This window comes from Lathamus discolor, chromosome 4 (assembly GCF_037157495.1).
Source record: "Lathamus discolor isolate bLatDis1 chromosome 4, bLatDis1.hap1, whole genome shotgun sequence".
Classification (NCBI taxonomy): Eukaryota; Metazoa; Chordata; class Aves; order Psittaciformes; family Psittacidae; genus Lathamus; species Lathamus discolor.
The window spans coordinates 21,533,185-21,557,795 of record NC_088887.1 but is presented as its reverse complement, the minus strand read 5'-3'; the positions used below and the strand labels follow the sequence as shown (position 1 = coordinate 21,557,795).

Below are 24,611 nucleotides of genomic sequence, written 5' to 3'. Positions count from 1 at the left end.
CTGCTGGGGGTGGCTGCCCGAGCCGCTGATGAACCCTGGGTTCTTCCTCCGCAGGCTGTGTGTGAAGTGGTGTGAGCCAGGAGGGCTCCCCTTTATCAGGGGAGATTCTGATGCTCTGAAAATAAGTTTACCCGTGCCCAAGAGCATGTAGAAGTGTATATGGGGTGAGCGTCTGGAATGTGTGGTAGAAGGGGGCAGTTTGTTTGGCTTTTGGTGTTTTTTTAGGAGAAATCAGTGAGATTTGTCCTCCTCGGGTGGAAGCAGTTCGTTAGGCTTTAGCACTTTGAAAATTGTGAGGCACAATTTGGTCAATTCATGGCAGAAAATCAGAGGATGCCACAGTAACTGTCACTTTGATCATGCTTGGGAGAAAGCGGTGGGAGTAAATGTTTTGACAGCATCTCGAAACTTTCACTTGTTGAATACGGGGGTTAAAAGGAGAAATTTTATGGTTTTCGATTCCATTTGCTTCTTACACCGGTCTTGCTTCTTTTGGAAACTCAGCGCTTGTTTTTACATAACTTTCTATACATCTCAAAGAGAGATGGAAATGTCTTTGAATATCACGGACTCTGTATTAAAATGCACAAAGGGAATCAAAAAGTGTATGCGTTGTACTGTTAAACATATATTTCAGTTTATTTGAATGGAAAAGGTCAGAGATGCATCCACAGATCAAGCTAGTCAAGCTGACTTACCTTTTCCTCTTATTTCCAGCTAACTGCATTTAGTTTTAAGTATGTTCCTGTACACATATGAAGATATTGCTAATATGCATTTGACGTACCTGACTTTGTTTGTGTTTAATTTATGATGGAGGAGGAGAAGTCCCATTTGGTTTTGAGAGGAAATTGGGCAATTTTAACATTTAGCCTTTTGAAGACTGTGGCTGGGTGAGTCAGGTAGCAGCAAGGTGTTAGTTCATGCTGTAGGAGCATCACACTCCAAATACTAGTGCTGACCTGACACTTATCTGACCTTTCGGTGAGCAGACTGAGTTTGTTATTCTAGGAGAAAACTGAAAAAACTGTGTGGGGGAGGGAAGAGTCATAATTTTCCTCCACATTACTGAGTCAGATTGGCTCAGTGAGTAGTCAGAGGTGCACTAAAGGGAGTGGGACCATGCAGCAAGAAGTGGGATCGCATGGACAGCAGGCTTTTAGGTATGCTGTTCACTTTACCTTTCTGTACTCTGAGAAACTGCTGAAATTTCAATGTAGTGTTCCTTCTTGTTTGCACAGAAGTCTTGCTTTTGAGCAGGAGGGGAACCTCTTTATTGACAATCTTCATTTTGTTTGGTAACATAAAACAGAGCTTGTTTTAAGGTTAGGGTCTGCGGTGTTGTTAAATACAATGCTTTTCAGTATGAGAAACTGTTGGGACCTTCTAAGAAAAGCTCTGCTTGCGAGGGACTGTTTCCTAGCCAAAATGTTTTCATTTATCTTATTCCAGAGAATGTTGAGCACATATCCTGTATCTTTAAATGCTGGCATAGTTCTAATTTCATACAGAAATGAAACTGTTGTCTTGCTCATGAAGGGTCTGTCCAAAGCAGTTACTAAATTGGTGTATTAAATATATGCACAGGCTTCTAAAATAATGTGTTGATTGCCAGTGGAGGTACCCAAGGCCTAGAAAATTCCACAGTTAAAGTTGGTTTTGAGCTCTTTTATAAAAATGCAGTGAGTGATACTATGTAGGAACCTAGCCTCATTTGTTATGTTAGGGAGGCTGATCCTCTGTTAATAAGCAACTGTTCATTTTCTTTTCCACCATTGAGCAGTTCTAAGCCTCACATACTGCATGGTATTTAAATCTTGTTATGAAGATAGAGCATTTTCATTTCTCACATGCTTTTCTTTAGAACACCTCCCTAGTATGAACTAATTTAAAAATAACAATACAATATGGTTTTGGTCAATGTGAAACTTGTTTTGAATATTGGGTCAAGTGGTCCTCTTCCCCTTCCAGATAGCTGCAAACTAAGGAACGAAAAAGTCCAGGTACTGCTGTGCTTTCCACTTAGTAGCCTACAGTATTATCATGTAGGATTAGAATGCAGTTTTTTTCCAATCATGTTGAAAATCAGTGTATGTAGTTCAGCATTCTTTGGTCCATGTCTTGAACTTCAGTGTCTAGCTGTCTTGGAAAATACAAGCATTTTGTATGTGATTGAACACCTTCAGAAACACTGAAAAAGACTCAACAGCAAAGTACCCCATGCTGCGTTTCATACAGTCTAATGCATCAGGCACTGTCCAGCCAATGGCTGTGCAAGTCAGCTCTTGTGATTTTGATGCAGTTCTACAGTGACTTTGGCTCCTGGTTGCAATGAATTTGATATTTCAAAAATACTTCAAGTGTTTTATTTGTTTTACATGTAATTAAGCAAGTTGGCACCATGTAAGCTTCCAGATCTCTGTGGCTTGCATTTTGAGAAAGAGTGCTCGTAACAGAGGTTCAGCTATTGTCATAAATTTGGAATGGCCTTTTCGTTAGTTAAGTTGAACTTCTGGGGGGATTTAGAAAAACACAGCTAAAAGAAATGGCTGCTTAGCTTTCATCAAAGTAGAAGTTGAGTAATGTCTTAGTTATTCTGAAGGTATGAAGACTGTGGGGCAAAAACTTTGTCATCACACATGTAATTTGGTAGCTGTCTGTTGGAATTCCTAGTGGATACTGATTTGCATATAAAACTGGAATAAAGCCTTAAGTTACAAATAAACTTTACATTCTGTAGTTGATTCACAAGTGATTCAAAGCAGATTTGTTTGCAACCTTTCCTTTAAAAAAAAACCTAACTCCAAATGCTTGTTTTTGAATGTGATTCTCCTATTCTGTTCTGAACAAATACCAACCCAAGGAGATGTTATGTGCTCAAACCTCATTGAAGAAAGTACAAAAAAGTGATTCATCACTGTAGCTTAAAAATGTTTGCTTCAATGTAGCAAAGAATTTTTAAATGTGTGATGCTGGGTTACCATGATCTAAAAAGCTGAGTGAAAGAACTAATGGCTCTGTGCATGTTGAGCCTAATTAAATAGAATCATAGAATCATAGAATAGTTAGGGTTGGAAAGGACCTCAAGATCATCTAGTTCCAACCCCCCTGCCATGGGCACAGACACCTCACACTAAACCATGTCACACAAGGCTCTGTCCAACCTGGCCTTGAACATCGCCAGGGATGGAGCACTCACAACCCCCCTGGGCAACCAGTTCCAGTGTCTCACCACCCTAACAGGAAAGAATTTCCTCCTTATATCCAATCTAAACTTCCCCTGTTTAAGTTTAACCCGTTACCCCTCATCCTGTCACTACAGTCCCTGACGAAGAGTCCCTCCCCAGCATCCCTATAGGCCCCCTTCAGGTACTGGAAGGCTGCTATGAGGTCTGCATGCAGCCTTCTCTTCTCCAGGCTGAACAGCCCCAACTTTCTCAGCCTATCTTCATACGGGAGGTGCTCCAGTCTCTGATCATCCTCATGGCCCTCCTCTGGACTTGTTCCAACAGTTCCATGTCCTTTTTATGTTGAGGACACCATAACTGCACACAATACTCCAGGTGAGGTCTCACAAGAGCAGAGTAGAGAGGCAGGATCACCTCTTTTGACCTGCTGGTCATGTTCCTTTTGATGCAGCCCAGGATACGGTTGGCTTTCTGGGCTGCGAGCACACACTGAAGCCGGCTCATGTTCATTTTCTCATCGACCAGCACCCCCAAGTCCTTCTCTGCAGGGCTGCTCTGAATCTCTTCTCTGCCCAGTCTGTAGCCGTGCCTGGGATTGCTCCGACCCAGGTGTAGGACCTTGCACTTGTCGTGGTTGAACTTCATAAGGTTGGCATCAGCCCACCTCACAAGTGTGTCAAGGTCCCTCTGGATGGCATCCCTTCCCTCCAGCATATCAACCGGACCACACAGCTTGGTGTCATCGGCACACTTGCTGGGGGCGCACTCAATCCCACTGTCCATGTCAGTGACAAAGATGTTAAACAAGACCGGTCCCAACACTGATCCCGGTGGGACACCACTCGTTATCGGTCTCCAGCCGGACATCGAGCCATTGACCGCAACTGTTTGTGTGCGGCCATCCAGCCAGTTCTTTATCCACTAAGTGGTCCATTCATCAAATTGATATCTCTCCAATTTAGAGAGAAGGATGTGGTGTGGGACAGTGTCAAACGCTTTGCACAAGTCCAGGTAGATGACATCAACTGCTTTACCCTTGTCCATTAGTTCTGTAGCCCCATCATAGAAGGCCACCAAAGTGGTCAGGCAGGATTTCCCCTTAGTGAAGCCATGCTGGCTGTCACCAAGCACCTTGTTGTTTTTCATGTGCCTTAGCATGCTGTCCAGGAGAATGTGCTCCAAGATTTTACCAGGCACAGAAGTGAGACTGACTGGTCTGTAATTCGCCAGGTCTTCCATTTTCCCCTTCTTGAAAACTGGGGTTATATTTCCTGTTTTCCAGTCGTCGGGAACTTCACCTGACTGCCATGATTTTTCAAATATGATGGCCAGTGGCTTAGCAACTTCATTCACCAGCTCCTTCAGGACCCGTGGATGGATTCCATCAGGTCCTATGGACTTGTGCGCGTTCAGATTTTTAAGATGGTCTCGAACCAGATCCTCTCCTACAGTAGGCCCAAGGTCTTCATTCTCACAGTCCCTGCGTCTACCTTCTAAGAGCTGGGTGGTGCGGTCAGAGCCTTTGCTAGTGAAGACCGAGGCAAAGAAGTCATTCAGAACCTCAGCCTTCTCCAAGTCCTGTGTAGCCAGTTCTCCTGAAAGCTTCCTCAGGGGGCCTATGTTGTCCCTTGTCCGTTTTTTGTTTGCTACGGACCTGTAGAATCCCTTCCTATTATCCTTAACATCGCTGGCTAGGTTTAATTCTAACTGGGCGTTAGCCTTCCTAACCTGGTCCCCAGCTTCCCGGACAACATCCCTGTACTCTACCCAGGCCGCCTATCCTTGCTTCCATTTTTTATAAGCCTCTTTTTTCCTTTGAATTTTCCTGAGCAGCTCCTTATCCATCCAAGGAGGTCTCCTGGCCCTTCTGCCGCACTTCCTTCTAGTTGGGATGCAGCACTCTTGAGCTTGTAGCAGGTGATCCTTGAATATCAACCAACAGTCTTGGCCCCCCCTGCCCTCCAGGGCTATATCCCATGGAACCTTACTAAGCAGGCTCCTGAAGAGGCCAAAGTCTGCTCTTTTGAAGTCCAGGGCAGTGAGCTTGCTACACGCTCTTCTCACTGTCCTGGGGATCTCAAATTCAACCGTCTCGTGATCACTGCATCCAAGGCTGCCCTGTAGTACCACATTCTCAACAAGCCCTTCCCTGTTGGTGAGCACAAGGTCAAGCATGGCACCTCTCCTTGTCAGCTCCTCTATTACTTGCAGAAGGAAGTTGTCTTCCACACAATCGAGGAACCTCCTGGATTGCTTGTGCCGTGCAGTGCCATCGTTCCAACAGATGTCAGGGTGGTTGAAATCCCCCATAAGAACAAGGGCCTGCGAGCGTGAGGCTTTTCCTATCTGTCTGTAGAGTGCTTCATCCACAGGTTCTCCTTGATCAGGCGGCCTGTAACAGATCCCCACAGTCATGTCTCCCATGGCTGTTTTCCCTTTAACCCTGACCCACAAGCTCTCTGTAAACTGCTCACCTGCCCCCAGGCAGAGTTCCATGCTCTCCAGCCTATCCCTAACATAAAGGGCAACTCCCCCTCCCTGCCTGCCAGGCCTGTCCTTTCTAAAGAGCCTGTAACCTTCCATTCCAATACTCCAGTCATAGGAGCCATCCCACCATGTTTCTGTGATGCCTATTATATCATACCCCCGTAGATGTGCACACATCTCTAATTCCTCTTGTTTGTTCCCCAAGCTACGGGCGTTTGTATTGAGGCATCTGAGACGAGCTCCAATTGAAGCTGGCTCATTGGCTGGAGCAGCCGGAATAGATGTATATTGTTCCAAGCATTTATATACTTTTCCATGGCCTTGTGTTTTGTGATTGAACTGCAGTATTCCTGATCTGTTGTGTGTTCCTTGCTCCTCTTTATTTCCTCTGTGTGCCCTCCCCTTCTCTCCACAGTGGTCCTGCTCTCACCAGTGCTTGTCCATCTGGCAGTGCTACAGATTACGGTGGCTTTGGCTGTGGCCAGTCCAGAATCAGGCACGTGGTGATCCATTAGCCTAGCCTCTGCCTTTCTGTAGGACCTGGAATAGCTTGTGGTCATTCATGTGTTGGTGGCTGAAACAGACAACTGTGGCAACTGTTCCAACTTCCTGGCTACTGGCTGTACAGGGCTGTCTTAGTGCCTTTGTCACTGAAGTATGGCATTTTTCTCCCACTATGCTGAGTACAGATGTTCCTGGGACAGTTGAGAAGCCTAAAACTAGCTGTGTGTTTTTGTTAACTTTGTTTCCTTGAACTTTGTTTCCTTAAACATTGTTTCAACTTGCAAATAACTGTCTGTCTCTTTTGGTCACTAAGGTAACTTTCCAGTTGTGAACTTCCAAGTATCTAAGGGTGTCCTCTGACTATGGATTTGGAAGGGAGGTGTCTTGATTTGGGAAAAAAGAGAAGGTGGCTCTAGTAATATATCTATGAGCTGGGCAAGAAGGAGGGAAGGAGGCTGTAGCTTCTCCCTTGGTGTCCTGGAAGAGATTATTTCCTTCTGGAAGAGGGGACAGACAAGGGTTCGAGCTGCCAGGGTAGCCCATTGCAAGTGTCTTTTTTTTTTTTCTTGCTTCAGAGACTTCCTGGCGTGTAAATACAAAGTACCACCATAAAAACTTCTGCCATATGAGCAGTTTGCATGTATTGTCCTTCATGCAAGTGCTGTTTTCTACATTTGCTAAATTAGATTGGGTGGTGTCTTCTTGCCCTTTATATTCATTGTCCTTGGCTGGCCTCATCTTTGAGGAATAGAGTCACAGCCAAACCCATAAGAAATCAGTTTGATTAAAAAGACCCACAGCTCTTTAGAGGTTTATTATTCCTAAAATTAACTTGAGAATAAAGTGTTTTATGATGGGAGAGCAGCCCTTTGTTGAGCCATTTGGTTTTGCTAATAGGACAGTTTTACTTAAGAATGCAGACTGTTTTGATGGTGGAGTTGTGTGGAACTCTTGAGGATTCAGGGGTTAGGATTAGGCAGGAGTGCTGAGGCAAATCACCTTCATCCTTACTCTGAGAAGTATGGAAGAGTTTTTCAAGACTGCAGCTTAAAGTTCTGCTAGCTTAGCTGACATGTTGGATGATTCAGCTATTCTGATGCTTTTTTCACTTCCCAGCATTGTGTCTTGGAGGTAGAGGTAGTGAGGAGGAGGGGGAGCACTGTGTAGAGGAATGCTGTTCCTGGGGGGGAGCAAGCTGGTATTGGAAGTATAGATCTGCATCCAATGAAAATTCTTTCCTTTTGAAAACAGGAATCTCTGAAAAGTTATTTTTCCTCTTCCAATTAACTGAGCCTTATTTGAAGTGGTTAGGTTGGGTCTGCTGGGCAGAAGGTTACATCCATGTGTTCTGCAGAGCCATCCTTTCTGGGAGTTTGCTTGTAGTGCTGATTCTGATTCTAGCTTGCCTTTGGGAGCCTGTAGAGGTTGTGCTAGTCTAGTCTACTCCTCTAAAGAAAGCGGGAATTATCATTTTGTATAAATACTCCCAAAGTTCTCATACTTGATCTTGGAATGTATTACATTTTGCTTTGGATTTAAGCAGTACAATGCACATTGGTTTTATATATATGTATGTTTGTGTGTACGTGGCTATAAAAATTCTATCTGGGGTAATGGTAAAAAGGTTCTTTCAAAAGCTTGTATGCTGTTACTGTGTGCATCTCAAGATAGTGACCTTCTAGCATATTAGTGCAGTCTTTAGGAAAATTATTTTCGTGCTACTGAACAGAGAGGTTCAGCTTTCCAGATTTGGAGGACTGTTTTCTTATGTTCTTCATATAAGAGAAAAATAATCTGTCTCCTTTTTCTCCAGTTCTGTCACCTGCTTTATACTCTGGGAAATGATGCATTAGGTTTTTAATGTGATCACTGCTGTTCTGTATAGTTTCTGTCATCAGCTATTTAAGTGCTGCCTTGAATGCATCAGCTTTGATAGCTCAGATAATCTTCAGTATAAATGCAGTTCTTGTTGGAATTGCTGTTCAATGTATTTACCAATGTTTCTGCACTGGTTATTTTATCCATCTTACAAAGGGGTTTAAAATAAGCTATTGTGTGTCGCCCCCACTCTTGTAGCTGCACCCTATGCTTAGGGGAAGCAGTTAGGATTACCTGAAATTTGTTTTGTAGTCAAAGGATTTCCCCGTCCTCCTGTACTTTCTGGTTAAGAGTTGCTTTTAGATTGATTTCTTTATCAAATATTATTGAACATATGTGGTTCTTTTTATAAAATAGTGATATAGTTGAAACCATTGTCCAAACATAGACTGAATTTGTTACTAAACTGAGGTTTGGAGAGGGGAACAGTAGCAATGTGAACATAAAAGACTATGTAGTAGTTTGCATTAAAACAGGATCTTTAAAATTTTCAGTGCTGTTTTTTTTTATATAGAGTGATGTCTTTTAAGCCTTTCATTAATGTTTTAAGACTGTGAAATACCCAATTTTGCTAAGCTTCATGCTTTGCCTTCCATTATTTGAGGTGAGCAGCTTGAACTGTGCTGTGCATGTTTTATTGTTTATATTTGAACACTTTTTATGTTATTTGAATTAAAAATCGTACTTGAAAATGTGATAATGATTTGAGATTTGGACCACAGAACAACATTGTCTTTGAAAAAATACTTTTGTTAAAGAATTCTTTGTCTAGTGTTTGAAAAAGAAAACAAACCCCAGTCGCTGGATGAGTTTTAATAAGATAAATCCTTTTGAAGAAAAAGGGTTCTGGAAGCAGTATATGTGTATATGGGGGCTCAATATGTGCTTGTCAGATGTGCTTGCTGTTAATATTTGCTAATACAAAGAGGATGTTTTGGCCTCTTCACTGGTCTCTGTGAATGATAGATGTTCTGCATTTTGACTCAGTCATTATTTCTTACAGTTATTTGACTGCTGATATGAAGAACCTCTGTTCTTACTATCTTACCAAAAGTACTAAGTTTCAAGTTTTTTGCTGAATGAACTTCTGTCCTACTAATAGAAATTCCATGCGTCTAGTTTTTGACGGGTAACACTATGAGGAAAGTTCCAGTTCTGCACCACTATTATGATAGCACACATAGCTACTGCATTAGTAAATGTTTTTTTGTAAGCTGAATGAAGTTTATGGACCTAGTTGTGTCATTCTTGGCAGCAGTAGTATTGAATAATAAGGAATTCACCCATATGCCATAGATAAAGTAGGTGTAATTTTAAAGAATATCTTAGAAACAGTTGGTTTGGTGTGGTTTTGTTTTGTAAAATAGTTAAAAAATTTTCTCCCTCAAGATACCTCTCAATCAAGTCTGAAAACTTCCTTGAAAGTTAAATTTCTTGAAATATCCTAAATTTCATTTGGCTAGAATCATGACTAGCCAATTGTAAGTAGTTGTGGTATACAAGAAAACACACTTCAAAGGGCCCTTCTGTGAATCCATCTTTCTGTAAAATGGCCTATAAATTAGGATCAGAGAGGCTCAAACTTGCCACTTTTTTCTTTTCAAGTGGTAAAGTTTGGAGATTGTTTATTTATGTTGTTGGTTTGTTTGGTTTTGGTTTTTTGTTTGTTTTTTAAGGAAATGCTTTCTTTAAAGGAAATGCTTTCTTTAAAAGAAAGTTGCTTTCCTTATGCCAAAGTCTTCCACAGAAAGTGTATTCCATCAGTTTTGTTAATTGTAGTGTTAAAAAAAGGAAGGATATTTTCAGATTTTTTTTTTTCTGTTCTGTGTGGATGTCTTTGGTTTTGTTTAACATTTCTTACTGTTCAGTGAAAGTTTCGGATAAGTGTATTGCATTTTAACATTCCTGCATTCTTTAGGATGTGAAAAACTCAATTCAGCTCCAGCAAAATCACAGGAGACTACCTTATTAGCCATATTCCAGAGATGAGGCATCACTTATGTACTGAAAATGAAAATAAAATCAATATTCAGATCATCTGTATACAACTTCCCTTGTTAGTCCCCACTCTAAGCCTTCCTCCCAGATTTTTGAAGTTCTTTCCGAAGTTACTTTTTCAAGGAAGAGGTTTTGTCACCCAAGATTGGGATAGTATCCATCAGGACGAGGATGGCCAGCCACTGGTCAACAGTCTTGCTTGAATTCTAGGTATTGTGCATGAGGCCACATGAATTCTCATTTCAAACTTTTCTTCCTCACAGCTGTTCTTCATGTAGAACCATTTCTTTGAACAATACACTGTTTTTTTGGTTCTTTAACTGAAGTGCCATGGGAGATAACCATCTTATGTGTCCTTGAGGAACATTATTAATAGTGGGAAAAGTAACTTGAAAAGTTTGTTGTACTTCTGTAAGTGGTTGTGAGCAGATAACTCTTCCATTCCAGTTTCAAAAGTATGATGGTGTTAAAGCTCTCCAGTGTGATGCTGTCAGTTGCATTATACTAATACTGTTGATCTTGGTCTGGCATTTAAACAGAACTTGTAAATAAATGTTTTGTAACATTATTCCAGATTTGCAGAAGGTTGTTTTTCATCCCTGAATGTTTTTTTTTTTGTTGGTTTTTGTTGTTGTTGTTGTTTTGTATGGAGAAACAGGAATGAGGCAGTTGAAAGGTCCTCAGTATCTTGAGTGGAAAGTTGAATTAGAAAAGCAATGGAAACAGAAAGTGTATTGCAGTGATGCTGTTTCGCTTGGTTCCTTCTCAGAGTTAGGAGATTGTGACTGAAAGGATAGTTTACTGCAGTGAGCTAGCATGTATGTGGAGTGTGCTGTTCATGCCTGTTAGCCAGCAAGTCCACAAGGGTTTTCATAGTTGGCAGCTGTTGCATCTTTAGCAGGAGTGTAGCCAGTTAAAGTTGTATCTGGTCATTTTAACTTTGCTTCAGAGTGGTTGAGATGTGGGGGAAAAAGTCTTGCCTTGTTCAGTATGGTGGAATGAAGCCACACTGTTGCTTAATTTTTCTTTCACAAATCTGTGAGTTTTGTGAAACAAGGAAGCCCTGAACTGCATTATCTGTTAATTTCTATTTTTATGCCATTGTTCACAGGCGTCAGAATATGTTCTCTTATCACATGGGTGGAAAGAGAGATGACTTAAATTTCATGCTTTTGAACACACACTTATCAAGTCCAGTGGTGATCAGTTTTTGTTTTTTTCTCAAGTATATTTGAAAATACTCAGTAAAGCATTTCATTACTTAATTTTTAAAGAGCTGTTTTCAATGTCTCCAGTTCTATAACTCAAGGCATCCTTCCTGCTTTGAAGAAGTTATAGCAAGGCTGATGGGCAGGTTCAAAGTTAGCAGACTACTGACTTCCTACATACTTTTGTTACCCTTTTGTGGGATTTTGGCACTTAAAAATGTGTGATTTGAGTGTGTAAATTTAGTGTTGCCTTTCTAGTTAATCATCTTCTTACTCAGTAGTACATGCTGTTTGTTTTATTGTTTGTATTCATAGAGGGTCAAAAGTATGAAAATACTTTAAGGACATCTATTTAAGGCAAAATTAAGAATGAAGTTACCTTTCAGAAGAGATTGTATATTGTATTTCATGACTAGAATGAAGCCATGTTTTTCATAATGGGAAACCCCCTAACTGTCCCCATTATCATTTTGAACTTAGAGTTAAAAGTGGGTGTTGGAAATAAAGATGATGCTGTATGTCACCTACACAGGCAGTAGGAAATACTGGTGTAGAGATATGGAGCGTTAATTTTCATCAGTTGGATGACAAACTTTAAAGAAGGTTAGAAACTGATATTTAAAGTCACTGTTCTTGGTGCAGCTGCAGGGTGCCAATAATTCCAGCTGTTTTTTGAGATTTTGTTTTTGAAAGCATTGAGATGCCCCTGTGTTTTTTGTTAAGGTACCCAAATCTTCAGCTTCCTTCCTTCCAGCTTCTGTTGATTCCATGGTAGCTAAACATGATTTTTACCACTGGCTGCTGCTGTCTCTCCCTGTCCCTACCTTGTATCCTCTCCGTTGTGCAGGCTCCGGTGACTGAGACCCCTGTTGACCCATAGCTGTACCCTTACTCAGTAAAAGGCAGATAGGGTGATAACCTGGGTTATAAAACAGCTGTGCAGCTCAGCAGGAATTTGAGAAGCACCAGCAGTGCGCAGGGTGGGAAGCAGCAGCTGTCTTATAAGGCAGGATGGTACTGCAGCAGTGGTATTTAAATTGATGTATGCCACCATGGATCTGCAGTGTAGGCTGTGTGGTCTCATTTATGAACTGATAATGGAAGAGAGAAAAAGGTTACTATAGTGTTAATTTAGGATGTGAATTACTGGTACGATTGGAGAATTTTCTGCTTCTTTGTTGTCATATGGAAGACTTGTGAAATTGCATTTGGTCCTGGTGTGGTGAGGAGTGAGAAGACCTTACAAGAGATTCAAAGCTTGTTCTGACCATGACTGTTGCTTATCCTTGTTGAGTTTTGCATGACCATCTGTGGGTTATTTTTCATTTTCTTCATCAGCAGTGTTTCTGCTCTGTAGCACTTAGAGCACTGAAGCACAAGTTTATTTTTATGAAAGTGTTGGTACAGATTGCTAAGTAAATGATATGTCTTGGAAAGCAGGCAAGCTGCACATGTCAGACAAAAGACCGCATACAACATGTGCTGTCACTGTGATTTGGCATGGGCAGCAGATCAGGAGGGCTTCTGCATTATGGACCATCAAATGCAGAGCCCTCTTTCAGAGTCCTCGTGTAAATCATGCTGCACCATGGCTAGCCTGCCTTTGTAGGCTGCTTTTGCCTGCCTGCTGTGTAAATCATAGCTGTCCCTGGGGACTTAGTCACAGGCTCTGCAAAGGTCTTACAGATCTGATCGATCTTTTCTGTTTTGAAGTAGTTTGGTTAGTACATGACAGCAGAGGAGGCAAGTGCCTGTCTTACATGCTCTGATGATAATAATAATCTAAGATAATTTGTTTGTAAATGTTACCATATTTTGGATGTTACGTTCAGCAAGGCTAAGTGTTACTCTCTTTTGTAAAATTCAGCGTTGGAAAGCAAAGACTGCATTTCCAGAGATGGTGATTGGAAAGCTGTGTGTACAGATGAAAATGATAAAGTGCTAATTATGACTAGCCCAGCACATGGCTAGGATTTTTTATGAAAACAGTAAAATTTTGTTGTAATGGCATCTTAAATTTTGTACTTCTGCTGTGACAGCAAGAATCGGCCTCTATCTGGTCCCTCCGGCACTACTGAGCTGCCAACATTTGAAAGACAAACGGCTTATTGTGCTTTACCTTTCATATAGTTCCTGTCTTTGTTAAACTTCAACCTGTAATTCCATTACTTTTCTAAGGATGCTCCACAGCAAGTAAATCAATCCAGCTGTAATCCCACCTGCCCTCCTTGCAGTTGTACTGCGAGTTGCACAATGAGCTGCCTCAGACAGAGGAGCTGGCCGAAATCCAGCACTGTGCTGTAGGAATGGGTAGGGGCACTGGTTCATCTTCAGCCAGCTCAGTTACTGAAGCCAGTGTGTCACTTTTGTGTGGCTGGTCTTCCCAGGAAAGGGATGGGTTTCTACAGGCTGGGATTCAGAGTTGTTTAAAATGCAGATGCAAGCTGGCAGTGCTGGTGAAACCAGCAGTTGCTGATGTTCCCTTACTCCCACACTGTCCTGTCCCTCTGTCAAGGTAGGCATTGCTGTATGCAATGAACTAAATTAGGGGAGTGCTCTAAGTTAAAACTAACAGTTTGGTGTTTTTTTTTTTTAATCTCAAGTCCCTGGCCTGGTTTACCATGTGGCTGCAGAAGTGTTTACCTCCAGTACTAGGAAGGGTGTGAGAACAAGTGGCCAACAGCTAGAGGCAGACAAGGCTTGCTTTTGTCTGGCTGCACTAATTTAAAGTGCCTTCAAATGTTTATTGAGCAACGGCTTCACTTGTGGAAGTGTGGGGTATTTTATGTTGTGAAACATCTGGAATGGGGATGAAATTGATACGCGGATTGACTCCACAACTCGCTAAAGTTGTAAAGGAGGTATGCTTTTTATTCAGCGCTGAGGTGCATGGGGATAGCTCCTCCAAAGTATGCACAGCCAGGGTCGTTTTTCCCTTTACATTTATTCTCTTAAGGTATACATACGCATTACATTACGGATACGCCTATACATATTTAGTATCTATCCCCGCTTCGTATTATAATGAGCTAGAAGGTCCTTTGCGCCTGCACAGTGCCCCCCTCTGGTCATGGGCAGGGGTCTCAAGATGAAGTAAATGAGTCTTCCTCCTGTGGGCAGGGGTCTTCAAGATGAAGTAAATGAGTCTTCCTCTTCTTAAACTTTTCACCTTTTAATCTTCACACATGGCCTTAGGGTTTGGTCGGTATCCCAGCCATAAACCATCTGCTTCTCCCCCTTATTAACAGACTCAGGTGTCCGCTTTTCCTTGACAATAGTTGCTTACCAGTAGAACCAGACCTCTGCTTCTCCCCTTATCAGTAGTTTGTTCCTTTATTCTGCTTAGTAGGCATGACAGGTGTTTACAACAGACAATACTTTTGTTTAAGCAAGTGAATTCCTCTAACCCCCTTGTATATTGGTTAACCTTCTGCATCAAAATGATCAATTGAGTGTGTTACAGAGGCAAATAAATGGCATAAAGATGGACTGTGTGCTTGTGGGCTTGTTAAGAAAATTAATTCTGACAGAGGAGCTGATTCCTTTCTGAAGAACAGAAAGGATTCTGTAGATTTTGGTGGAAACAGCAATGATTTTGGAGAACTCAAATAAGGGCATTAGAAAATACCTGAAAAAAGCTGATTAGAATTTGATGTCTCTGTGGTCTTAATTCTCTTTACGGAACATTTCTGCTGGTCATGTAAACTTTCTTGCCCGCACTGAGGAAAGCAAAAAGTAGATGCAGTGTCTTATAGTTACACACTGATAAAAAGCAGGGAAATGCAGATCATAGGGGCTAAACAGAAGAGGAAAATTATAGTATTGTATTGAATGAGAAAGAATTGTGTATTTGGAGTTAAAATGAAGGCTTTAAAATATCTTTTTTTGCTTACATAACCATAATAGCTTGGGTTCTACTTTGTCATGGTTGAAACACAACCACAAAGCTCATTCAGTCATTCCCCCCCTCCTTTTTTTTTTCCTCCCTCTTTCTTTTCTTCCCCCTCTCCCCCCCCAACCCCCCCTGCTCCCAGAGGGATGGGGAGGAGAATTGAGAGAATGTAACTCCCACGGGTTGAGATAAGAGCAGCCCAGTAACGCTAAGGTATAACACAAACCACTACTGCTGCCACCAATGATAATAATGATAAGAGAAAATAACAAGAGAATACGATACCACCGCCGAACGAGTTCAACCCCCCCAAAGAGAGACCGTGCCCTTCCGGGTAACTCCCAGTTACCTCCCTGGGCATGATGTGCTGTGGTATGGAATACCTCTTTGGCTAGCTTGAGTCAGGTGTCCTGTCTCTGCTTCCTCTTGGCCTCCCCTTGTCCCCAGCAGAGCATGAGACTCACAAAGTCCTTGGCCAGAATAAACATTACTTAGCAACAATTAAAAACAATCGGTGTTATCAGCTCTCTGCCCAGGCTGGAAGTCAAAACACAGAGCTTGCACCAGCTACTAAGAAGGAGAAAAACGGCTCCTGGTAAACCCAGGACATACCTTTACTTACTTAAGAAACATTCAGTTACATCTTGTATATAGTCACAAAGTACAGAAAATCACAACTTAAACATAAATCTTCTCTGGAAACCCACTGGTTAAATTGAGTGTTCAAAAGACAGTGCCACATGTTAAAATTGAGATCAGTATTCTGATATGCGTCAGTTGTGCCTTATAGACTGTAACCTTCAACTGTCAGACGTCTCTATTTTAGCATTCTTCTCCAAGTAAGGAATGGGAAAGCATTCTCTAGTCTAAAAGATTAATTTTTAACATGTTTCAGTAGTGAGAACAAGATTAGCAGTTACTAACAGCAGCTGATCTCAGGGGGAAGAAGTTCTGATTAATTTACTTCAACAACTGTAGAGAATAATTAATCTTTTTTTTGGTGGGTATTAATAGAGCACTTAGCACCCACTCCTGCATGTGCAGTATCCTCTCATTTTACGAAATCTTACATTTTCTTTTCTTTTTATGTTTGTGTTGGTTCAAGTTCTGTATTTTGTTGATGTAAAGAACTTGGGTATGAGAAATCATTTTTAATCATCTGCTTGATCTCATCAGACATCAGTGAGCCATAGCTTGGGGGTCATATGTAATCTGTCTGAATAATTGATTGAGCCATTCAAAGGCTCCTGCAGAAGAGATGAATGGTGCTCCTGATTACAGTCTGAAAGCAGTCTGCTTTCTTCTGCCAGCTTCTTAAGAGGCATCCATGTTTCTAACACACATTTTGGTGAAAAGCTGAGCTTACTCATGTTTGCTGAGTGCATGGTCCTCAGGACACATGACACTCAATGCACATATGCAGACCTTCCAGCAAATATTAGGTGTAATGTGTATATGATCTGCTGCTTCTGCAAAGAGTTTTGTCTGTTCTGCAAGTGCAGTAGGTCTGTGGGGTGACAGAGGACTGAAAGAAAGCAAGACTCATTGAGCTCTAAACTGACAAGAGAAGTTGTCAGCTCATTCATGAATAATTGATTTAGGAATTGACATCTGTCTCTTCTGTGTGTTCTCAGAAACTCCACTCTCATGTACACAGATTAACAGAAACAAAAGATTCTGTGGTGCTTAATGACTTCAAAATAAATGAAGTAGCTAATGCTTCTATATATGTGACTATAGTGCTAAGACCTGTACTTTTTCTTGGAGAAATTGCTGAGTATTGCAGATTGCTCCACTGATAGAGGATTTATGTATGTGTCTCTGGAGTTGATTGGTGGTATTCATACAACTTTGCCAGAAATAATGAAGCATCACTTACCTAAAGAGATACCCTTTTATAGTACCAGTAAAATAAAACTAGGTTTCATTGTTCTGCAAGTTTCACTTGAACTGTGTTTTTTAGAGATTTCCAAATAGCTCCTGAATGATGCTTCTGCCCTTGGCAGACTGTATATTTCATGCCGGGTGTGCAGTGGTAATCTTTAAATTCTTCAGGCATGAAGTCTCTGGCACTTCTGCTATCACTAGCTGAAGTGAAACACACAACAAAATGAGATCTAAAATGTCCAGTCAGAATGAGCTGTTTTTAAAAATAAGCTTCAAAATAAGATGACGCTTGTAGATGCATTTAAGCACAACTTTTTTCCCCTTTCCATTTCTTTATAGTATGGCTTGACAGCAAGTTCTTCAGTATGGCTAGATTAGAGGAGTATTTTTCCTCACATATTCTCCAGAAAGCCTACAACAAAAGTGAGATTTGAGATTTGCATTTCCATTAAATTGTGTGAGGGGGGGTAGAAAGTTTTCCTTTCTAGCCAGTGGAAACAAGATGGATTGTTCCAAGCTACAAGAGGAAATTTGACATTTCTTAGTCATGTGTCTATAAAAGAAAAGTCTCAGTGTCTTCTTAAAACTTATAATATTTTATTTGCATTTTATCACCTCAGTATGGTTTTGGAGCTGTTTTCCTCATCAGAAAAGTGTGTCTGTTCCTCATACAAACGCAGAGCCAGTACTGTTTCATGCTTGAGACAGCCAAACAGGAAGCTAGTGAAGATGATGGTTTAAATCAGCAAACTAGGGAAGAGAATGGTTTAAGTGAATGTTAGGTATGGTCTTTCCTACTTTTAACTGGAGAAATTTACAGTTCAAGTACTACTATTTGGGACAAAGAAGTGACTCGGGCTCTCCTTTGTCTTTGACTTCCAGCAACATAGGCTTAAGATATAAAAGCTTGGGGGGTAATCAAAGATACATTATCAGATGCATTGTTGGTATTCCTGGTTGTAAGAAACAGCATTTGTGTGGTTACTGCACTCCAATAATAGGCACCTTCAAATGAGAAATAATTACCAAGTAATTATTCTACATCACGCAAGCATTTTTATTTTACTTAAATGCACTCAGAACAATGTATCTGCTTGTACAGGTGAAAGCTACTATGATTTCATGTTCAAAAGGGCACTTATTAGTGTATCTGTATAATATTTTCAATCTGTAAACAGTTGCTTACACCTGTCATAAGATAGGAAAAGCACAGAACTAGTTAACTGGCTCATAGTTTTTATTTAGGCCATAACCTAAAAATCACTGCTGTTTATGTTGAAAATCAGTTTTATATGTCTGCAGTATAAAGAATTTTGAAATACTAGCTACAAATATCACCATGAATAAAGAACTAGTATTTATTTGTTAGTTTTATTGTTAATATTAGTTCTGTGTGTTTTGTGTGAGTACTTGCTTGCGAAAAGCCAGTTTACTAGCAAAGGAATTGATATTTTTCTCGACTGTTAAGCATATTGTGACTAATAAGGAATCTGACATGTAAAGGTTAACTAACTAATAAGCCAAGGCCATGCAGGTTTTGAATGATAAACCTAAGAGCAAGTGAAAATTTATAACATGCCTTTGAGAAGAAACCAGGATTAAAATGTTACACAAAACGTAAGGTTTAAGTTACCTCTTGTAATATTGGACAATTGTTTCTCATCTATTAGACCAACAGTAATTTAGGAAAGTAATTTATCAGCCGTCACCCAAATGGAAATAATATTTGTCAGGGGATGGAACAGAGTGTTCTAAAGGAAACTGCAAAAATTTCATGAAGAAAAACATGGCCAAACAACAACTTTATAAATAGAAATTTTGATTTTACCAAAGCAGATACTCCAGTTACCTTTTCCAAAGAAGATTCATTATTTTAAGACTGCTAGCAAGAAAAAAAGCTGCAGTTTTGTCTGTTTGTGATTCTGTATGTACCAGCAGCAGTTTAGTGGTTAGAACATGGAGCTCTTTCAGTCTGCTCAGATTATAAAGAGAATAGGTTTTGTTAACAGCAATTAGATGCTTTTTCATTTCCCCCATGTGTGTTAGACTTACTTTTCTGTTCGGTCTTGGGTGAAGCACATTTAAGAATTTTGAAAATTAGTTATAAGTCTAAATATGTGTACAACTTTTGTTCCTAAAGTTTAATTTACCTTTTTGTGTTTAATAGAGGAACTAGACATACTAGTGTGCAATATGAAACACTTTCAGACTGACACTTTTAGCTGTCAAAACATGTCAATATAAATTACGTTGACCATTGTGAATTTCTGGTCATTGTGAAATCTTGACATGTTAAATCTGTTGTAATCACTTTGGAGGAACTGTGTGCAGAGGCATTTTGAAGGGTAAAATGGACCTACAGATAATAAGTGTATTTGGAGTGATGTTGAAGACGTCTTTTAGCACCATGTCTAGTCTGATTTTTGTCTTTCCTATTTTTGCTCACATTGTTCAAGATCCATTGTTCAAACATCTTTTAGAATAACATGTACAGATCGCAAAAAAAGAATCTCTGGACCTTCTTGTGTCAAATCTTGAAAATGATGATGTTGTTCCTGGCCTAGTCATTTCATGGGACTAAATAAATAGGTGTTTTAGCCTCCAGTGCTAACAAAAATCATTCAGAGATGTTATGAGGTGTATTTTGTGGGGCTTATGTTACTGCAGGTGTTAATTTTGATGGATGTGTCCTTGTGCTCTGGAATACTTAGTTGGATCGGTGTTGGGACCAGTCTTGTTCAACGTCTTTGTTGGTGACATGGACAGTGGGATTGAGTGCACCCTCAGCAAGTTTGCAGATGACACCAAGCTGTGTGGTTCGGTTGATATGCTGGAGGGCAGCAATGCCATCCAGAGGGACCTTGACACGCTTGTGAGGTGGGCTGATGCCAGCCTTATGAAGTTTAACCATGCCAAGTGCTAGGTCCTGCACCTGGGTCGGAGCAATCTCAGGCACAGCTACAGGTTGGGCAAAGAAGAGATTCAGAGCGGCTCTGTGGAGAAGGACTTGGGGGTGTTGGCTGACGAGAAAATGAACATGAGCCAGCTTCAGTGTGCGCTCACAGCCCAGAAAGCCAACCGTATCCTGGGCTGCATCAAAAGGAGCGTGACCAGCAGGTCGAAGGAGGTGATCCTGCCCCTCTACTCTGCTCTTGTGAGACCTCACTTGGAGTATTGTGTGCAGTTCTGGTGTCCTCAACATAAAAAGGACATGGAACTGTTGGAACAAGTCCAGAGGAGGGCCACGAGGATGATCAGGGGACTGGAGCACCTCCCGTATGAAGACAGGCTGAGAAAGTTGGGGCTGTTCAGCCTGGAGAAGAGAAGGCTGCATGAAGACCTCATAGCAGCCTTGCAGGATCTGAAGGGGGCCTATAGGGATGCTGGTGAGGGACTCTTCATCAGGGACTGTAGTGACAGGACAAGGGGTAACGGGTTAAAACTTAAACAGGGGAAGTTTAGATTGGATATAAGGAGGAAATTCTTTCCTGTTAGGGTGGTGAGGCACTGGAATGGGTTGCCCAGGGAAGCTGTGGATGCTCCATCCCTGGCAGTGTTCAAGGCCAGGTTGGACAGAGCCTTGTGTGACATGGTATAGTGTGAGGTGTCTGTGCCCATGGCAGGGGGGTTGGAACTAGATGATCTTGAAGTCCTTTCCAACCCTAACTATTCTATGATCTTGATAGAGTAATTTACAAAGAGCTGGTGGTGGTGGATGTTACTGAAAGGATGTTATTGCAAAAAGAACAGATAACTAATTAAACTTCTTGTACTACATAGAGACAGACACTCGTCCATATGTCCCATTCCACGCTTTTCGCCACCACCTCACTTGTATTCCCATTAACACAAGCGATTGCAGCCAACCCCAGGGCACATCTGTTCCATGGGGCAGTGATGATGCCCTGCGCAGTGAAGGGCATGGGGTGGTTTGCGAGGTCACCCCATAGCAGAGTCAGGGTGAGTCAGAGGGCTGCTCTGTCCTCAGGGGCCTCTGAGGGGCACATCCTGCAAAGCCCCACTGGGCAGCACCCTACATCTGTGGCGCTGTCCCACAGCCAGCTCTGCCTCACCTCCTGCGGCTGCAGGCTCTGAATCCCATTGAAGGGGTATAGCAGTGCTGGATCAACCTCACCAGATTTACTGTTGAGTAAACAGATTTATCAGTTTGCTCTTCATAATTTTATTTTGAGAATATACAATTTGTGCTATTTTTTTCCCATTTTTAAAGAAGTCTTCTTTAGTATCATTCCTGCAACAAAACAACGCACTAGATGTTTGATGGTGGTCATACTTGGCAGTTATTTTTCAGTAGAGTATTGGCTTTGTCTTTTCACTTTTGTACATTGTCTTTTCAATTCTGGTTTTTTTTCATTGTGCTGTGAATACAGTAACAGCTATAAAACTGATGTGCTCTTGTTTTATTGGCAGGCTTCTCCCTCCTTTTCAGAACCTGTTTTCTTTTGTACGTAGGTATTAAAGGAACATGAAATAGCAGCGACACTTCCCGTAATGTCTGTTCAATTTTTTAAGTGGTTATGGATTAATTTTATCTTGTTGAGGAAGTTGTAGCAGCTCTCTGGTCACCTATGGTGAGAAGCTAAACATTATGCAACATTGTTTGACTGATATTTCTCACAATTGCTGTTCCATCTGCATGTAATTTACCTTCGTGTTCACTTGCAATGTGATACTGCAGTTAAAAACCCAACAAATCCCATATCACTGCTGAAACCCAGGATGACTAAATCACCAGTGAAGCTTTGAAGATTAACGTGTGTATCTAATTTATTTTTGTTCTTTTGTAGGTGATGGATGTGGACACACCATTCTGGGCCCTGAAAGTGGAACTCTTGCTTCGATAAACTACCCACAGACATCTCCCAATAGTACAGTTTGTGAATGGGAAATTCGTGTAAAGCCCGGGCAGCGAGTTCAGCTCAAATTTGGTGATTTTGATATTGATGACTCAGATTCGTGTCATTCCAGTTACTTAAGAGTTCACAATGGGATTGGGCCCACCAGGACAGAGATAGGTAGGGGCTTTTATTATTGGTATTTGAAAGCTATAGACTGGTACAGAACTTGGATATACTGTTGGTACTTTTGTTTCTTCTAAAATTTCTCCTGTTTACCTGCTCTGTAGGTAAACTTACTGCATAGAGTAACTACTGCGTGTATAGTTAAGTACTTTTTCATAGCCCTAGAAAACTGTTGTCATTCAGTTGGATATTGGGCAGGGTAAGATCTTGCCTGAATATATCATACACTGCTTTGTACAGTGTGGATTTTGAGTCTTATGAGAACTGATGAAATTAAGGGTTTTTTATTTACAAGAATCCCCAATAAGGTAAAGAAAGGAATTTCAGTAAATCTGTAGTTAGAATTGTGTTCTTCCTGAACTTCATATCAAGGAATCATTGAATAGTTTGGGCTGGAAGGGACCTTAAAGATCTAGTTCCAACCACCATGACAGGAGTAGGGACACCTTCTACTAGACCGAGTTGTCCAAGGCCCTGTCCTACCTGGCCTTGAACAGTGCCAGGAATGGGGCAGCCACAGCTTCTCTGGGCAATCTGTGCCAGTGTCTCACCACCCTCACAGTGAAGAATTTCTTTCTAATATCTATTCTAAATCTACCTTCTTTCAGTTCAAAACCATCACCCCTTGTCCTATCATTAAATGCCCTTGTAAAATGTCCCTCTCCAGATTTCTTGTAGCCCCCCTATAGGCACTGGAAGCTGCTCTAACGTCTCCCTGGAGCCTTCTCTTCTCCAGGCTGAACAACCCCAACTCTTTTAGCCTGTTGTCACAGGAGAGCTGCTCCAGCCCTCAACATCTTTGTGGCCTCCTCTGGACTCACTCGAGCAGGTCCACGTCCCTCTTGTGTTGGGGGCCCAGAGCTGGATGCAGGACTCCAGGTGGGGTGTCATAAGAGTGGAATAGAAGGGGAGAATCCTTTCCTTCAACCTGCTGGTCGCGCTTCTTTTGATGCAGCCCTGCATAAGGTTGACTTTCTGGGCTGTACACTGCCAGGACACATTGAGCTTCTCATCAACCAACATCCCCAAGTCCTCCTCAGGGCTGCTCTCAGACCATTCTCCACCCAGCTTGTATTTGTGCTGGGATTGCCCTGACTCAGGTGCAGAACTTTGCACTTGGCCTAGCTGACCTTCATGAGTTAAGTGAAAATCTTTGAGGAGTGCTGTGCGTACCTTATCACAGTAGAAAACTAGACATCAGGGGCCAGTAAGTAAACTTACTATTGATGGTACTGCTAGAAAGAACAGGTAAGGAAAGATTCTCTTGTATGCCATGTAGGTCTTCTGTATGGGGAGGGAATACAGGTGCAACTGTAACTTTCTAAAAGTAAAGTGGTAAAGAAAACAGATGTCTGATTGTCTTTCACTGGTGACATGCTCATTTAAAATACACTTAGCATTGTTGCTCAGCAGATGACCTGTCTGTTTGGAATGCCAGAGTATTCCAAGTCACTGCTTTTTGTTTACTATTATTAAAGCATATGTAAATATCTGTCTTCTTGACACAATTCCTATATCCTAAAAAAATGATGTTGTGTAACAATGATAGCAGAACATCCTACATTTTGTTTGTGCATGCGAAAACTACATGATAAATGCAACACAGATCATATAATAATCTTCGATTCTTCAGACTTTCAAGGAAAACTCTCCTGTAATGTTTTTGGGCTTTTTTCTCAGACATTTCCCAATAGCTTGCAAAGGTCCTATAAACAGTGGAGAGGGAATTGCAAAACTACGAGGATCTTCATTAACAGAAAAAAAAAAAAAAAAAAGTTGTATATACGTGTTACCTGAAATGCCTTTCTTTTTATATGGAATTGTTCTGAATTGTTCATCTTGATGGTATTTTTACATGTCAGTCTTCAAAAGTTGTGCAGTTCAAATGTTCCCCATCTTCTGATAATGTCCATAGTTCACTGTTTGTGCTCGAGAGCAAATTGAATTTCATTACTATAAGGCAGGTTTTTTTTCAAATAGCAGTGTGACTTTATCATCTACATCAAGGTATATGTAGGGTTTAAAGGCCCTTGTCGGTTACTTTGCATAAATGAATTTTCATTCTTCCTTCACTAACGTTAGCTGTTATTGTACAGATTCGTTTTATTATCTTTATTTTTTTTTTTAATAAAGCTTTATCTGGGGAGAGAGAGAGAGATTTATTTCATCTAATTTGTTTTTGTTCCACTCAAATGCCGATCCACTAAACTGTGTCTTTTTATAAGAGGCCAGTGGAATGTTAGCTTTGTTAACCCTCTTTTCCAACTGTCACCTAGGTAAGTGCGTGTGAAAATAAGTATATGCTTGGAGCTGTTGAGCCAGACTTGGTCTAAAATAGGAAATACTGCAGTCCTTAAATGGCAAGGAATGTCCAGTTCTGATAAGTTTGTTATTCACTTTTACAAGTGACTTAGTGGGTTCGAGTAGGTTTTCTACTTCATTTGTCTCTCTTGACGTTCAGCTGTTCCCAGCTGTTGTAGTAGCACAGTATGTTGAGCAAATGTATGTGTTGTTCTGCTCTTAAAAT

At 41.1% G+C, this 24,611-nt stretch overlaps 1 protein-coding gene across 2 annotated transcripts in view; it reads left to right on the top strand.

Annotated features, from left to right (window-relative positions):
• DCBLD2 (discoidin, CUB and LCCL domain containing 2) overlaps positions 1-24,611 on the top strand; it is a 50,450-nt gene that overhangs the window by 652 nt on the left and 25,187 nt on the right. For both annotated transcript variants that reach the window (XM_065676570.1, XM_065676569.1), the window contains exon 2: positions 21,851-22,078. In XM_065676570.1, the coding sequence (XP_065532642.1) occupies positions 21,851-22,078 (228 nt within the window). The remainder of the gene's footprint in view (positions 1-21,850; positions 22,079-24,611) is intronic.